Here is a 15,471-nt window from a genome sequence, read left to right on the forward strand (position 1 = left end):
TGTGTCGTTTGCTGCAGTTTATTATTTATTTTTTGTTGTCGTTGTTTTTGTTGTGGTTGTGGCGCTTAGTAATTGGGGAAGATATAACAGCTGATACTGCTGTTTAACAGAGGCTACTATTAAATAATGGAGCAAGGTTTATGCGTTGTATGGATTAATTTAGGTCGGAATTTCCTACACTGGAGTGTCTATTGTCTCAATGGTGGATGAGATTATACTGTTCAATGGTTTTCAGCCACGCCCGTCGTTGGTAGCGGTAAGCGTTTGTAAGCGTGCGGAGCCAACTGTACTACAATATATTAACGACCTTCACTAACCCTAACCTTAGTGCACAAAAGACAGAGAGAGAGCGTGACAGGTTTGTCAATTCTTTTTTATCCCTCTCTCTCTCTTTGGTTTTACTTCATACTAGTTAGTGTTACTGTCTCGAATCTTGCTAGTCGGTAGTGGTAGTTGTGCCCAACTCCAACGCACAGGGACCCAGAAGCACTAGGGAATAGGGCGCAATGCGCAACTTAACGTTACTACTAATGGGTTTACTTTAGATAAGGGAGTTCAATGTGACCATACTGTTTTGGGGTGCTGTGATAGTGCAGTGCTGCATGATTATTATAATTAGCATTTGTTCGTCGGCTTTAGCAGTAGTGTAGTCCCGTTTGTCCAGCGATGGACTGCGTTGGGGTGTGGGAAGCAGGCGAGGAGGGGGGGGATTCCATCTTTACAGCTCCATGCCCTTCTCGGCGTCGGCCTGCATTCTCTCCCGCAGCTGGCTCACGCTGTCCTCGATTCGAACGATCAGTCGAATTTTCTGTTTTCGGAAAAAAAAAACAAAAAACAAGTAGCAAATACATTAGAACTTTTTCCTCGCGCTGCAGACCGCGCGTGGGCTCCGGCGTGGATCCTTACGTTAGCGCGATCGCCGGGGGTGTTTCTCCACAGCCAGATCATGTAGCCCGGGATGCACAGCATGGACGACAGGGCGGTGAACCAGCCGAACGCGTGCGCCCACAGCGGGTACGAGTAGCCGAGGTACTTGATCGGTGTCCACTGCACGATGTTGAAGATGAATACGCCCTGTCGAGATGGAAAAGGGAACAAGTGATTACGGTGAACTCTGGTAAAAAAAAAAAAACTATTTGCTTTCGCAGTTTACACGCCCCCCGGGGAAAGCATCTTCAAAAAAACAAGAGCACACACACAGCCACACAGACGCAATCACACACACACAGACACACAAAGGAACTGTTGGAGATGAAAGACTTCCAACTGAGAGGGGGGGGGATGATTTCAATCGCCAAATTCTTCATGTGCGTCCTCGGGTTCTGCAAAGAAGAAAACTTGCCAAAGACATTATTTAAATCCACTCGGGGTTCGTCGCTTATCTGATGGTTAGATGGTGGTAGTGTTATCAACGCTACAAACAGGTGTTAGATCCGCTAACACTACATGGAGGGTTTTATTAATCACATCAATCTTTAACAGCCGAGTATGGAAATGGCTTTGCGTTGACATTAGTAGTGTGTTACATCTGGTTGTTAGGTACAATGGTACAATGGAGACGTTGAATGACTTCTACTGGTAGACACTTAGTGGGATATCCCAAGTAACTGAAGTTTATATCGTTAAGTTTTGTCCTACAAGTAGTGCATCATATTAAGCATTCTGAATTATATATGCTCTATGTTAAACATGTATTTACTACTACCTAGCCATTCATTGGAGATCTTGCAACTACTCATTAAGGCTAATGGTGGGAGATCACAATCGGATTCCGCGTACGGAATCAATTCCCGAGCCGATTCCAATTCTGGAGTCGATTCCAATTTCGGAGCCTATTCCGAGGCTGATTTTGAAGCTGATTCCGGAGCCGACTCCGATTCTGGCATCAGAATTGACTCAGGAATCAAATACAGAATAGCCTCAGAAATCAGAATCAGTTCTGAAATTGAATTCAGATGTTTCAGAAGTAATATCAGTCTCGGAATCTTCATCAGTATGGATCGTTTACGAGCAAAGCATAGGACCCAAACGCCTACACTCATGGAGATGCCGAAATCGACTCCGATTCCAGACGCTGATTCCAGAAATCTTCGTCTGTTCCCATCACTAGACATTCAGCAGTTGGGGATAAGTAAATGGAAGAGAGGCTTTGTTAGTAGCAGTTGTGTCTAATCACATCTATGGAGTTGGATGAGTTCAAAGAGTCAGTCAGTGAAAAGGATTAAAGCCTACAGTGACAACAAGCAACAGCGAGCATGCACTCAACATTGAACGCGCCCGTTAAGTCAGCCGCATCTCCCACAGAATTAGGTTTTCCTGCTCATCGATTGGTTCTTTCGTCCAGTCAGTAGACTCGCCGAGGCCTGACGTATCCGTCGTCTTGGGGTACCATCGTCCGTAACCTTGCCCGCCAGTAACGATCAGCGTGGAGTTGGGAGCCCAGGTCGCTTCGTGCTCTTCCCGTTCGCACGACTCCTCCTCTTCCTCCGAGGCTGGGGTTTGATCGCAACGACTCCCTTCGCTGTCTGTGTCGACGTAGCCAATCTGGTCGACCTGAACGCCCACCATGCGCACAACGAAGTCGCGAGCGCCGTTTCTGGTGCCTCCATACAGAAGGTCTATCAGTGCGGGATCCAGGACTGTGTCAACCGCTTCGGCTGACCGCATCCGTAGCGAGGGCATCGGCAGGATCAGGCTCACATCGCGCAGATGTCCATGGCAGGCGACTCCGTGCAGGTCGGGTCTGATGGGCACGCTGGCATGGGCGGGCAGCTGCATCGACAGCACGACACCGGCATTCGTGCCCACCCACAGCAGCCTATCGTCCGCAATCGCGAGCGATGTGACCGACAGCTGGACGTTGGCAAGAATCGGCCCGGCAAGCTCCCGCACGTCCACGTCCAGTAGGTGCTTGAAGCAGCGCGCATGGTACAGCGAGATCGCGCTCGACCGATGCCGCACAATCCACAGGCCGTGGATGGTGCACCGGATTAGCACGATCGCTTGCCGATCGGCTGGAGTCGTTGCGGGCGAGCGGTTCGTTTGCACCACCAGCCCAGCGACGCTGTCGAACACGTGCAGCCGCGTACCGGCCGCCAGATAGACGAGCGATCGATGTGGAACCATCGCCTCGACCGAGCCACCGTGCAGACATAGCTGTTGCGGTGTGCGCAGGTCCCACACGCCGTCCGGCCGGATGGAGAAGATCAGGAGCCGCCCGGTGCCGGTACCGAGCAGCAGGCGGCGCGCACTGTACAGCAGCCGGTTGGGCGTGCCCTTGACGCGCAGCTGACCCAACCGGGCGCCCACCAGCGGCAGCGTGGCCGAGTAGATGAGCAGCTTGCGGCGCGTGCCAATCCACACCGTATCGGGCGGCACTTCGCCCACCGAGCCGGCGGGCACGTGCTCGAGGCAGGTCACCTGCGCGTGCGCCAGCGTGAAGCACGCCCGCTCGTCCACCGCGTGCGTCGTGCGGTCGTGCGTGTACAGCGAGATGCGGCTGCTGCCGCTTCCATCTCCGTCCCCGTCAGCCGCTCGGCTGCTGCCGATCCACAGGATGTGCTTCCCGGTGGACCACGCGCGGTACAGCTCGTTCGTGTAGGCGGGCGAGTCGGTGCGCGGCACGTAACAGCAGCCGCCCGATACCTGCGGATACCAGGGAAAGGTGGGGAGGTGGGTGTTTGTGGTTGTGCAGTGTGCTTGTCTTGTGCCACTCACGCTCCAGACACCGCGACCGTCGCCGGCCCGGAACGTGCGCACAAGAAGGGGTCGCTCGAGCGGTGCCTCCTGCGGGAGGTGTGCGGCGCCGGCCCACCAAGCAGTGGCGTTGGTGGGATGAAGAGCCAGCCTGGCCAGCCGTAACCAGTCGAGCCATTCCTGTTTCCTGGCAGCATCGCCCGTCTTCAGGTAGTGCCGCTCGCCGGACGCTCCTCGCACTTGCAGTAAGGTTGCTTCCCGTTCCGTTTGCTTGGCCGGCTGTGTCGATGGCAAGTCAGTAGAGAATATGATTATATTCATGAGTTTTGGGGTGGGGGTGAGGTTTTGTGGTGTTTCATGTGCCCTTTAACCGGAACTAAAGCACACGAATCGGAAATTGTTAGATTATTACGTTTTTGTGTGATTCAAAACAAGAGAAATTTGTCCCTTCTACAGTGCGCACCGTAACTGCGGTTTTGTTACGATTTATCTAAAATGCTGTAGAAGTAGATAAAAACCAATATTTCTATGATTTTGCAACATTCAGTTGCATCTCTTTGTTTTCTTTTCTTCTTCTTTGTCGTACCACTGATGGGTTTGGCTTGGTATTGATTACTGGTAATGTGGATTACATTGCTGACTTATTGAAGATTGGAGTCAAAGTCGTCCGGAGTCGTCCGGAGTCAACCGATGTCGGATTCGGCCGGAGGCATTTCATTTTGTGGTGTTTTTTCATCTTAAATTTGTGCTAGCTAAGAAGCACACTTATAAAATACACTAAAAATAGCGGATTGAGATGAAATGCCCCAAAAACACTTCAGCAGCCGTCTCCGGCCGACTCCGGCCGACTCCGGCCGACTTTGGATGGCTCCGAATGACTCCAGATGACTCCGGGTTACTCCGGATGACTCCAGGCGGTTTCGGATGACTCGGGATGACTTTAGACGACTCTATATGACTCCAGCCAACTCCACCCGGCTTAGGATGACTTTGGCCGCTATCCGCCTGCATCGATACATATTTTGATGTAATCGTGTTGGTTCTAGTAAACTAGTGTTAAGTAAAGTTGGTAAAAATTCAAAGTTGACTCTGATTGGACTTCGTAAAATTTTGGAATCGATTTTGGAAGGTAGGACCGCTCAGGATTATCCGGAGCCATTTGGAACCGACTGGAGCCATTCGGCCAGATGGAGTCGTTTGGAGTTGAAGTCATCCGGGGTCGTCTGGAGTCATCCGGGGTCGTCTGGAGTCATCCGGAGTCGTCCAAAGTCATCCGGAGTCATCCAGAGTCATTCAGAGTCGTCTGGAGCCGTCCGAAGTCTTCCAGAGTCATTTAGAGTCGTCTGGAGTGGTCCGCAGTCATCCGGAGTCAGCTAGAGTCGTTCAAATTCGGAGTCATCCGGAGTCGTCGGGAGTCATTTGGAGTCGTCTGGAGTCAGCTGGAGTCGTCCAAAGGCATCTGAAGTAGTCCAAAGTCATCCGGAGTCATCCAAAGTCATTCGGAGTCATCCAAAGTCATCCAGAGTCAGCTAGAGTCGTCCGAAGTCGGAAGATCTGGAGTCGTCTGGAGTCATCTGCAGTCATCTGGAGTCGTCTGGAGTCACCTGGAGTCGTCCAAAGTCATCTGGAGTCGTCTGGAGTCAACTGGAGTCGTCCAAAGTCATCTGGAGTCGTCCAAAGTCATCTGGAGTCGTCCAAAGTCATCTGGATTCGTCCAATGTCATCTGGAGTCGTCCAAAGTCATCTGGAGTCGTCCAAAGTCATCTGGATTCGTCCAATGTCATCTGGAGTCGTCCAATGTCATCTGGAGTCGTCCAATGTCATGCAAAGTCATTTGGAATCGTACGCAGTCGTCCAGAGTCATCGGGAGTTGACCCTGACGATAGGAAAAAGTAGTGGAAAACGCTTGACAAATTAACGAACCATAAAAAGAACCCTTTTTTAGAGTTTGAACTTTGAATAAACATAATGAATTAATTGGCACTACTCGTATGCCATGAAAATCAAGCAAACATTGTTTTTATCTCTTATTTATGGCTTGAAGTACGTGAATCAGTAAAACCAAAATCGATTGACCATAAAGTTACTGCACGCGCTGTATAAAAACGAATGGACAATTTAACGACAATAGATACAATTAGGTTTGAATGCGAAAATCGTGACGAACATGGGGCAAACAAAACAAAAGCTGCAAGAAAAGACTTACCAGCACGATGGACCAGATTGTATCTAGGATCTCGGCGAAAACTCCCTCGCCGAGCGTCGGCTGCTGATGGTGGAAGGTGCACACCAGCTCCCGCATCTGCGTTACGGTTTGAAAGTCGCGTACATACCCGAATGTGTCGTGCGAGCAAACGGACCCGTCCGTCGGTCGACTGGCCACCTGCAGCTCCTGCAGCGGTATTGCCCACTCCAAATCGCCTTGTGCCGGATCGACACCCACCAACCGGTCGCTGAGCAGCACGACCAGCCGCCACCGGGGGCCGGAAGGCCGGCCATCGACGCCAGTCTCCACCAGCAGCTCGCTGTGCAGGAACTGGCACCTGCGTCCATCGCCACCGACCACCCGCTGGATCAGGTCGGCACGTTCGCGCGCCACGTTCAGCTGCTCGGCAAGGTAGACCGCCCGCTGGACGCACCGCTCCAGAACCGCCCGGTCCGGGTCGGACGCAGGCGTGGCCTCGCTCAGCTCGCGCAGTTCCAGCACGAGCTGGGGCAGACGCTGCACCGGCGCGATGAAGTAGTCGCTGAAGCTGAGCCGCTCGCCCAGCCCGCGCAGCCGGCCGGTGACAAACCAGGAGAAAAGAAAGTTGCGCGTCATTTCTTGCGTGAAGCGTCCGACCGCGTCCGGGTAGCCGCTGGCGAAGGATCGATAAAGGGGCAGCAGGGCCGGCTGGCCAACGATTGCCCACACCAGCCAGCCAATCGAGCGATTCCGCTCGTCCCACCCGTGCACGCATCGCTCCAACAGCGGCTGCAGAAACTGGTGCAGCCGGCAGATCTGCCGATGGACGGCGAAGATGGCGTACGAAACGTTCCGATCGACGATGGCATCGTCCACCAGCAGCGGGTTGTACAGTTCCTGGCGGCGGTGGAGCGATACAGACAGTATTAAAGGGGGAGGCAACGCTCATTCCGGAAATGCACAAAAAAAGGCACCACCTACGTATTGCAGTTTGTGCAGCGCGTCCAGATAGTTTTGCTCGTGCGTAACAAACTGGCTGAACGTCCACCAGCGTTTCCGATCGCTGGCGGACCGGCCGTCGTCCGGGAGTCCGGCCGGCAGCTGGACGCGCTGCAGGGTGTGTAGCGGTAGCGGGGCGAGCAGCGGAATATAAACGGGCTCGTTCGGGGCCGAGCCGGGGTCCGGCCGCTCCTGCCAGGTGAAGCAACCCAAGCAACGACTGGTAAAGTGTTTCATCATCTGCTCCATCCAGAGCCGTACGCTGGAGGGTGGCTATGGATGGTGGTGCTGGTGGAAGTGTGTATTGCTGACCGATGCAGGCGGCGATACAGTGGTGTCCTTCATTACAAGGGCGCTTAAAAACGACTGTAGAACGTGGGGGACGAATGTGAATTGATTTAGCTTTGTATCTATTTTCCAATGCATTCTTGTACCGAAGTACCATCACAAAAAAAACTTAATTTCACACATGGTACATAGACGTCAAACAGCCATCTCGAGCCAAATTCACAAACCAACTTAATTAAGTTAACTAGACGACATGGATGTTTGATTTGAATTCGCTTTAGGATCGAACGGCTACAGTCAAAAATTCACTGTCAATCAGAATTACCATCATAATAGAATAAGAGAGAGTGACAAAAAGAGAACTTCCTAGGCAGAACATTGCAATGTCCTGCATACAAGCGTTCCTGCCCTGTGCAATAGCTAGAAATCGGTTCCAACTCCCCCGAAGGCATCGTTAATCCGTGAAGTTCTACCAGTTAGCTTCGAAAGCAAACACTTGAGCCTGACCTTGAGCCAGTCTCTCTCTCACTCTCTCTCTCTCACTCTGTGTTGCCTATTATGCAAGCAAACATATTAGGAAAGCAACAACAAAAAATAACAACATCCTTAATCTTGCCCTTCGTCTTGGAGCAAGATGCATTAGACTTATTTTCTCTTTATAGGTCTTGAGGTTGTTTGCCTCGATTTGATTGGGTTTTTATGTTTTGTACTGCTTGAAAAACAACGGTATAGTTTGAACGTTCAGTTTTCTTTGTTTGTGGCCACTAAGGCACGCTCCAACGTTGCCGACTGAGTATATGTGAGCGATTAGGACGTGATTTTGGAACAGTTTGTAGCCCACAGAGAAGTTTTTCCCGCAAAGGTCCTAACCAACGGGACCGTAGAGGTTCAAATGTGCTCAAATCGGTTATAGACAACGCACTTAAAGTTTTAAAAGGGAAACCTCATAATGAAGCCAATGTTCTTGACAACTTTAGTGCCAAAAAACGGCCAGAGAAGGCATGAATCCTTCCCAGAAAGGGGCGAGAAGCCACTCCGACTGCTGGGCATTTTAAATGCGCTTATGAGCTAGAGAAGAAAAAAAAACAAATGATTGTCTGGGGGTCTATAGTGCTTTCCTCTGCATCAAACCCGCTAAGATCTATTTATTTGATTGCAGATAGTAGATACGGGGTTTGATCTGATATAGTCTTGATGTTTGGCTTGTTGGTTTTTACGGTGTTGGGAAGATGTTTTATTCACGATGGCATTAACATAAATAGCGAAGCTATGCATCGATGTTCCGAACATCCCAAACTATCCTGTAAAACGTATCTACCTAATAGAAAGTTCATAAAAACTATCATATAACTAAAGACATGCTCTACCTTCCACTATCGTAATCTGAGAATATCATCGATGAATATTAAGCATATAACAGCAACAACACTTAAATAAAAGAGCCAGATGAACGCACCGAAACACACAAAAACTTGCGATCACTGACGTTAAAACGTCTGTTAAACATCACACTGAAAGCGAAAAGGAAATTAAAAAAAACAACACACCAACACAATCAAAGCTTCTTGAAAGGCTTACGATTTTTTGTCTTGGTTTGGTTTCGCACGCTTTCGCACGGTCATGGTTTGCGGCACCGTGGGCAAATCCTCCAAATTACCGGACACCGAATAGTACACAACCATCAGCAGTATCAAAAACAGTAGACACATGTTCACTGCTTGCAAAGCTACCTCAGGTTAGAAGCACAGCTTTGTTTTGTTGTTGAACAAAATCACTTTAGCTCCTATTTTCAATCGCAGCTTCCCAAACACTAGAGCACCAGTCCCTTCGACGGCTGATTAGGAAATGTGGCTGCACTATCGTACCAGTGCGTTTGTTAACTCCCTCCCAGCCAGGACATGACGGGCCAGGATGTTGAAGCCGAGTCGCATCCCCGTCTGTCTGCCGTGCGGTCCACGATCGAAACAAAGAGAGGAGATATTTAGTGGACGGAGAGATGCAAAAACCAAAACAAAACAAACTGCTATCCGTTCCGGGATGCAGAAATGCGAGATGTATTTCTTCTGAAGAAAAAAAACCCACATACAATTCCGGCACAAAAATACGGAGGCGTGCATTACATAGACAAAGCTGTCGTTTTGTAGTAACGAAAGGGTATTTATCAGCGTGCGCTTCATAACATATACCGAGTAGCATTGGGGGAGCTCTGAGAATGATAGTGACGCGGTACAATCAAGGTCATCTATTTTTTGGTTAATTTAACGCCTAGCTAGATTGACGAGTTAATATCAGCTCATTGAGTTTATTATGTCACCCTACCACCGGAAGTGACCAGTTTCTGCGTACTTCCGTCAAACCTAGCTGTGATGATCATTGGGAGTTGGATTGGTTGGACGCAAACGTTGCCTAAATTAGTGCAGAGATGACTCTCACGCGGGTGGGGGAGGGGGAGAGGGGGTGAGGGCTTACCCCTGAAGCGTTCAATCGCGAATGTCGTGACTGTAGGAGACGATGCCGGAAACGATTACTTCCCAGCATCAGAATAAACGAGGGGCGCCACCAGCAAACGGTTTGCAGCGGAAATAACGATTTAAGCCAGGCGTACTGCTAGGGTGGGAATCTAGTGGGGTTGCCGGAACGTGTGATGCTTCTGGACAATGATAGCAATGCCAGAGCTCCAATAGAGTCATCCAACAAATCTGAAATACTTTAACTCTAATTCCAACCGTTCACTTACATGCACCTTGGAGCTCGCTATAGGGATCCTAGTATCTCCGTTGATATTATATGACACTCGCGTTAGGAAGTTGGGTCTAGCTTGCATGTCAGCTTGGGACTAAACAAGACATTCAAATGATGTTCCGGCACGCATCTCTCTTACGTCCTCGGGACACAGCAGTTGGCGCTGACGGGAAGAATTGATGGATGACGACGCCCATTCCTATTCTCGACACTGTTGATTGTTGCAAAATCAGCCTTGTTTATGCACAGGTTTGATACACCAAGAACACCTTTTAGCGTTGCATTCAAAAAACTTTCTCCATCGTAAGTACACTTCAAATTTTGCACCAAACTCATTGCTACACGACCCGATCTGACCAGCTGGATGTACGCGAATCGACTGAATTGGGTGTCCGGCTGCCTGGTTGCGATTTCAGCAAACGTACACATTTTACAGTGTCCATACCGTGCACGCTGCTGTACGTTTTATGACACACCTCTTGAACTCTAGCCCCGACCCTACCAAGTGACACTGTTGCTGTAAAGTGATGCACACACAAACACACTGCCAACCTCCTAATGCTCCTTCTGGTTGATCTGATGGTCCACTGTTAGGTACACTTAGGTAGGTAAGGCCCGGCAGAAGGGTGCGTGACGTAAAACGGGGACGCATCACTTGCGCTGGCCACTTACCGCTGGTACGCAAAACTGTTAACCTCACTAACACATGTATGCTGCCTCTTCCTCGACAGTCACGGCACAATTGGCACGCTGGGTGCCAATGCGTATGTGGGTTAGCTCACAGTACAGCTCACAGAATGTGGTTTCATTTTTTTTGTAGATGTCGATCTACCCTAATGTCTTACTGGGGCAAAGCATTTGGGATTTGCTGCAGAAGCATACTTCTATCGAATGTTTGGGTCTTTTGGAATGGAATGATTTCCCTTCTGCGGTCTGTACATCTGTGCAATCGTTACTCTGTACTCTTAAATGTAGTCGTTAAATGTACTCTCCCCCCCCTGAGATACGCATGAATAATGCGCGAACATCACCAATTGGACACTTCCTACTTAGGGACAGTGTGTGTGTATGTGTGCGATTGCATTTTCTTTGTCTAATGGTTCTAAAAAGCACATGGGTTTGAACTCGACATTGGAGTCTGCACACATTGACTTACGCTCTGCACAGTAAACTGTGCTACACAGAAACCAAAATGAGATCCCAAATCCCAACTCGGAAGTTTGATATACTGTTACTGGCTTTGGCTAGCATTGTGCTCTATGTGTTGTCTGAATAGTAATCCAGCAGGATGATTTACTCTAGACAACTTGACGCTACAACAGTCAAAATGCTCAAACATTCCTAAGAAGAGATGTGTACTATGGTGCTTGCAAGTACCTTGGGGCACTTTATAACACGACAAGCGAGTGAGTGAGTGAGAAGGGTCTCGCTCGGGATTGAATAAAATCTTGAATAAAAAAAAAGTGACTAACTTGTCGGGTCCGAAAAGTTGATTTGCATAGAGTAGGTTTGGGGTTATGAAACTCCAGCAAGCAATCATCCTCACCTGGTGCCTGGTAGAAGATAATGAGTTCCTTTGCTACATTCTAGCGGCATCGTATTTAGTAATGAAAAACAGAGAGCGATAGCGAGAGATAGGGAAAGAGCGAATGGGGATAAAACTCCGTCGCTAAGTAGGAAGCGTCCAATTGGTCATTTTCGTACAGTGCGACATTACCCTACAAGCACACACACACACACACTCCAGCGACCTTTGATGGATGAGTTTTGTGTGTGTGTGTGTGTGTGTGTGTGTGTGCGTATGCACCAACCACACGGTAATTTAAATTTTAAACTCTCCATGTTCCAAACGATTCGTGACCGCTTCTTGGTGGGATGTACTGGAATGCTGGAAGAACCTGCCCCGAACATAGCTGCAGCGCAGCATCCGGTGTTGGTGTGATGATTTATGTGCTGTGGCACGGCTCTGCACCGTATTGTGACAGCGTCAACTAACTTCCTGTCGCGTCGGAGCGGTTGTCAAACGCCATCGTATCCAGCCCTGTTAGCAGCGGGAAGTAACGCATCAAATAGCAATTCCACCAGTCGGAGAGGAGCAATTCTAGCGCGGGGAATTTCACTATTAGGCAGGCAAGAGATTACTGGTTTAGCTGTACCATTTTCGTCCGAGCTCCGAGGTTCGCACCGTTTCGGTCAGTTGTTGTGCACGAGCCGAGCGGTTAGGATGTCCGCAGTCGATCGGGGGACTTTGGAGTCGTTCAGGAACTGTGCCACGATGGTTCTGCCCTGTGCGCTGTGAGTGTCCTGTGGTCCTGGTCCTTGGAGGTACATCAAACCACACATTGTAATCTGGCAGGGCCTGTGAGCCAGATCGTGCATCACCTCACCGCGGAACAGCAGTTGAAGTGAAAGTGATCGCTGTAACCACAGAGTCTGCGATCTGTGCTTAATTCTGGAAGCTGGAACGAACGTTACAATCAATCAACAAGCCGCTCGAACTTTAATGATCGATAATTATCAGCACCGCCGCGGCGCGGAATGTCCGCAAACCGATGTGCAGTGCGTCACTCGCGTAGTTGTCGCATGATTCGCCGTCGGTAACGCCCCGGCAGCGAGCGGGTTTAATAGTGCAGCAATTGCTGTTGATGGAACGTAATCGCTTCCGGCGTTCTATTTCCACCGTGCTACCGTGCTGCACTCTGTATGAGATACTTTGTAATGGAGTAGTGCATAATAGTGGGGAGGTTTGACGGACCATTGGAGCAGCAAGGGAAGGTGCTGGCATTCTGGTACGCACGCATTCAAAATGCGACTCGTGCATCGCACAGCGAAAAGAACGCTACCGTCTTTCTAACGCAGATTTAAAGAGTACCATTTAAGCACCAAAGGAATGCAGGAGCGAAAACACACACACACACCTAGCAAACAATCAAATCGGAAAATCCCATTCTTCAACGAATTGCATCCCGCGCAAAGCAATTGAATCGGGAATCCAAATTAGAGCAGAGCAATTACAAAAAAAAACAAAGCAAAACAAACAAAGCTCTCTGCAGACGCCTCCATCACCTCGTTAAGGAGGTTTTTCTTGTTGTTGTTGTTGCTATTGCGAATCTTCTGCGAAAGGGCCTGCGGAATTTGAAGCAAAACGCGGCGTCAGAGTGGCCCAAGGTCGGACGCAATTGCCGCTCGTTATCTACTGGCTGCGTGCACTAACGAAGCCTTCGGGTGTTCGTGGGGGAAATGGTACGACAGGAATGACCCATTTTAAAAGCGGCAAGCATTGTTTGGAAGTCGTTAGATGACATTGAAGCTAGTTGTCGGTACAGTGGGATGATTTATCGGTTGCATTCTACGTGAGTGTTTTTTTTTTTTACTTCAAGCCGATGCTCGAATCTGTAGCTGACGCATTTTAATAATGATTGACAGTGCTTTTTTTTGTAAACAAACGGAAACGGAACCATTTTCATCGTACACAACCGTCCTGGAGTCTAGGTTTATTTAATTACAACATACACGATCCATACAGAAATGACGGGCGGAGATTTATCACAACTTCCAAAAAAAAAAAAAGGCACAGCAATAGAAGATGTTCGAGGGTACAGATGAAGATTCAATTATAGTTTAGGTACAATTTTGGTTTTTACTTGTCCGTCAATGCCATTTCGATTTTTCGTCTTCGTTTGTTTTAGTTCTTTCGAATGTTATGTTGTACATTGTGATTTAAAGACCGAATTAAGGACAAATGTGTACTAAACAACTAGAATTGATAATAATTTTCCATATTACTTACCTTTAGGCGCTGAGCATTATCGTCGAAGTGAAATCCTATTATTAACCTTTTGATTAATCTACTAATGTCTTTCAAATAGCGTCAATTAACTTTAGGACTTCCATTGACCCTTATTTTGTACCGATTGCATACTTCAAGATGAGGAGCTGAGCCTAAAGCAGCGCCTAAAACCATGCAAAACGCATCACAAAAGCGGCATTGTCGGGCAATGCGACACCATTTGGAGCGTTGGACAACGCTGGGTGAGTTGTATGACTACAGTTCTTGTGTTCTTTCTTTGAAACATTGACCTTTTCTTGCAGAACTACAACTTGCAGAAGTGGCCCCGTCCCCGGAAGAATGCTCTTAACAGTGTCTGTGTGTCTCTGTGTGTGTCTCTCTGTTTGTGTGTGTGTGTGGGCGTGTGACTGAGAGGATGTGTGTGAGCGTTACTTTGATGGCGTTACAACGAGCTTCCCAGTAGCTCCCGCTAACCACTTTCTACCTTTCTCTGCTTGCTGGCACGCTGGTTTACTGCTCGTTCTCCCACAGGGCGTATTCATCTTCAACATCGTGCAGTGGACACCGATCAAGTACCTCGGCTACTCGTACCCGCTGTGGGCGCACGCGTTCGGCTGGTTCACCGCCCTGTCGTCCATGCTGTGCATCCCGGGCTACATGATCTGGCTGTGGAGAAACACCCCCGGCGATCGCGCTAACGTAAGTGTCCACGCCGGAGCCCACGCGCGGTCTGCAGCGCGAGGTAAAATTTCTAATGTATTTGCTACTTGTTTTTTGCTTTTTTTGTCCGAAAACAGAAAATTCGACTGATCGTTCGAATCGAGGACAGCGTGAGCCAGCTGCGGGAGAGAATGCAGGCCGACGCCGAGAAGGGCATGGAGCTGTAACGGGCTCCGCAGGGCGCACGCACAGCTACGATGTTTTGCGATTAATTCAATTCTTCCCCCACCCCCTCCCCTCCACCCGCGCCAAGATACCAGCGTTCCAGCAAAGTAACAACCAAACCATGAAACCCATTATTTAACTATCATACCGAGTTCCGAGAGACGCATTGTTTGTGCTTCTTTGTTTTTTTTTAATTTTATTTTTTGATATTTTTTTTATATAGACATATTTATATAAACCTTCACATAAAATAAGCCGGTTTGGATCTCCAAGCACGACCGTGTCATTCTTTGCGTTACCAGTACATCCGATAATCGACAAGGGTGCATAAGCAGTGCGATCAAGTAACGTACCGTTTCCTGGGTCTTATCGCTGGGCTGGGGTAATCACCGTTACGACAAGCGTGGTCGCGGGTGGCTCGCGCACCAAACCAGCCGGAAGACGCGGTGCCCGGGACGCAGTGCAACGTTACACGCGGCTCAGCCGCGTAACACTGCCCCGCCTCGAACGAGGAAACGAGCCTGGGAACATGCTGGGCATTGGGCTTTGACGGACCATTGACAGGCGCACCATGTGTGTGCGCGGGCGCGCGCGCCAAGTGGTTTGTTTTGCTTTTGCGTAAACACTCGGCACGCTTGATCTGTGCGTGTGTGTGTGTGTGTGTGCTTCACACACGCTCTCTCACTCTTTCCGTCTTGCTCTGCTGTGCCCCTTCTTGGCGCACCGATGGTACACGTGCGATGGGCGTTCGGAGCGAGCCCGAGCGCGCAAGCGGCCGCCAGTTGCGCCGCGGCACTGACGTGATTAACATGTGCGGGAAGCGTGTCAGGTGTACAGCACCACTGCCAGCGAACCGGTGGAACCAGCGTGTGGCCGTCCAGCCTCA

General features: G+C 49.4%; 4 protein-coding genes across 6 annotated transcripts in view; 1 reads left to right on the forward strand and 3 right to left on the reverse strand.

Moving 5' to 3' along the window:
- Window positions 1-15,471, reverse strand: part of LOC120958277 (ephrin type-B receptor 4b) — a 261,361-nt gene that overhangs the window by 67,352 nt on the left and 178,538 nt on the right. The gene's annotated exons all lie outside the window — the stretch shown is intronic.
- On the reverse strand, window positions 5-2,114 carry LOC120960988 (sodium- and chloride-dependent GABA transporter 1-like). Its single transcript, XM_040384502.2, has 3 exons — window positions 2,037-2,114; window positions 907-1,074; window positions 5-808 (listed from the first exon to the last, which is right to left on the reverse strand). The coding sequence occupies exons 1-3, from the start codon at window positions 2,112-2,114 to the stop codon at window positions 719-721; spliced, it is 336 nt and encodes a 111-aa protein (XP_040240436.2). The 3' UTR covers window positions 5-718.
- Window positions 1,081-10,869, reverse strand: LOC120948531 (rho guanine nucleotide exchange factor 10). Of its 3 annotated transcripts, XM_040364985.2 has the most exons (5): window positions 9,906-10,869; window positions 6,863-7,246; window positions 5,903-6,778; window positions 3,718-3,975; window positions 1,081-3,645 (listed from the first exon to the last, which is right to left on the reverse strand). In XM_040364985.2, exons 2-5 carry the CDS (start codon window positions 7,127-7,129, stop codon window positions 2,281-2,283), a joined length of 2,766 nt encoding a protein of 921 aa, XP_040220919.2. In that variant the 5' UTR covers window positions 7,130-7,246; window positions 9,906-10,869; the 3' UTR covers window positions 1,081-2,280. The 3 variants fall into 3 exon arrangements, with proteins under 3 accessions (XP_040220919.2, XP_040220903.2, XP_040220911.2); XM_040364969.2 differs by having other exon boundaries at window positions 1,081-3,975; XM_040364977.2 differs by lacking the exon at window positions 9,906-10,869 and having other exon boundaries at window positions 1,081-3,975; window positions 6,863-9,053.
- LOC120960995 (uncharacterized) lies at window positions 10,617-14,857 on the forward strand. Its single transcript, XM_049610956.1, has 5 exons — window positions 10,617-10,693; window positions 12,081-12,205; window positions 13,839-13,942; window positions 14,232-14,399; window positions 14,498-14,857. Exons 1-5 carry the CDS (start codon window positions 10,617-10,619, stop codon window positions 14,585-14,587), a joined length of 564 nt encoding a protein of 187 aa, XP_049466913.1. The 3' UTR covers window positions 14,588-14,857.

This window comes from Anopheles coluzzii, chromosome X (genome assembly GCF_943734685.1).
Source record: "Anopheles coluzzii chromosome X, AcolN3, whole genome shotgun sequence".
In the NCBI taxonomy this organism is placed as follows: Eukaryota; Metazoa; Arthropoda; class Insecta; order Diptera; family Culicidae; genus Anopheles; species Anopheles coluzzii.

Excerpts from the sequence above, each read along its gene's own strand:
- LOC120960988 (XM_040384502.2), bottom strand. The coding sequence starts at position 2,114 with ATGTCTAGTGATGGGAACAGACGAAGATTTCTGGAATCAGCGTCTGGA. Across the intron at positions 1,075-2,036 it reads ATTTCGGCATCTCCATGAGT|GGCGTATTCATCTTCAACAT; the intron begins GTAGGCGTTTGG and ends CCATCTCGACAG. Across the intron at positions 809-906 it reads CCCCCGGCGATCGCGCTAAC|AAAATTCGACTGATCGTTCG; the intron begins GTAAGGATCCAC and ends TTCCGAAAACAG.
- LOC120948531 (XM_040364969.2), bottom strand. The coding sequence starts at position 7,129 with ATGGAGCAGATGATGAAACACTTTACCAGTCGTTGCTTGGGTTGCTTC. Across the intron at positions 6,779-6,862 it reads CGCTGCACAAACTGCAATAC|GAACTGTACAACCCGCTGCT; the intron begins GTAGGTGGTGCC and ends CACCGCCGCCAG. Across the intron at positions 3,976-5,902 it reads CAATCTGGTCCATCGTGCTG|CCGGCCAAGCAAACGGAACG; the intron begins GTAAGTCTTTTC and ends CCATCGACACAG.
- LOC120960995 (XM_049610956.1), top strand. The coding sequence starts at position 10,617 with ATGTATGCTGCCTCTTCCTCGACAGTCACGGCACAATTGGCACGCTGG. Across the intron at positions 10,694-12,080 it reads CGTATGTGGGTTAGCTCACA|CTCCGAGGTTCGCACCGTTT; the intron begins GTACAGCTCACA and ends TTTTCGTCCGAG. Across the intron at positions 13,943-14,231 it reads GGAGCGTTGGACAACGCTGG|GGCGTATTCATCTTCAACAT; the intron begins GTGAGTTGTATG and ends GTTCTCCCACAG.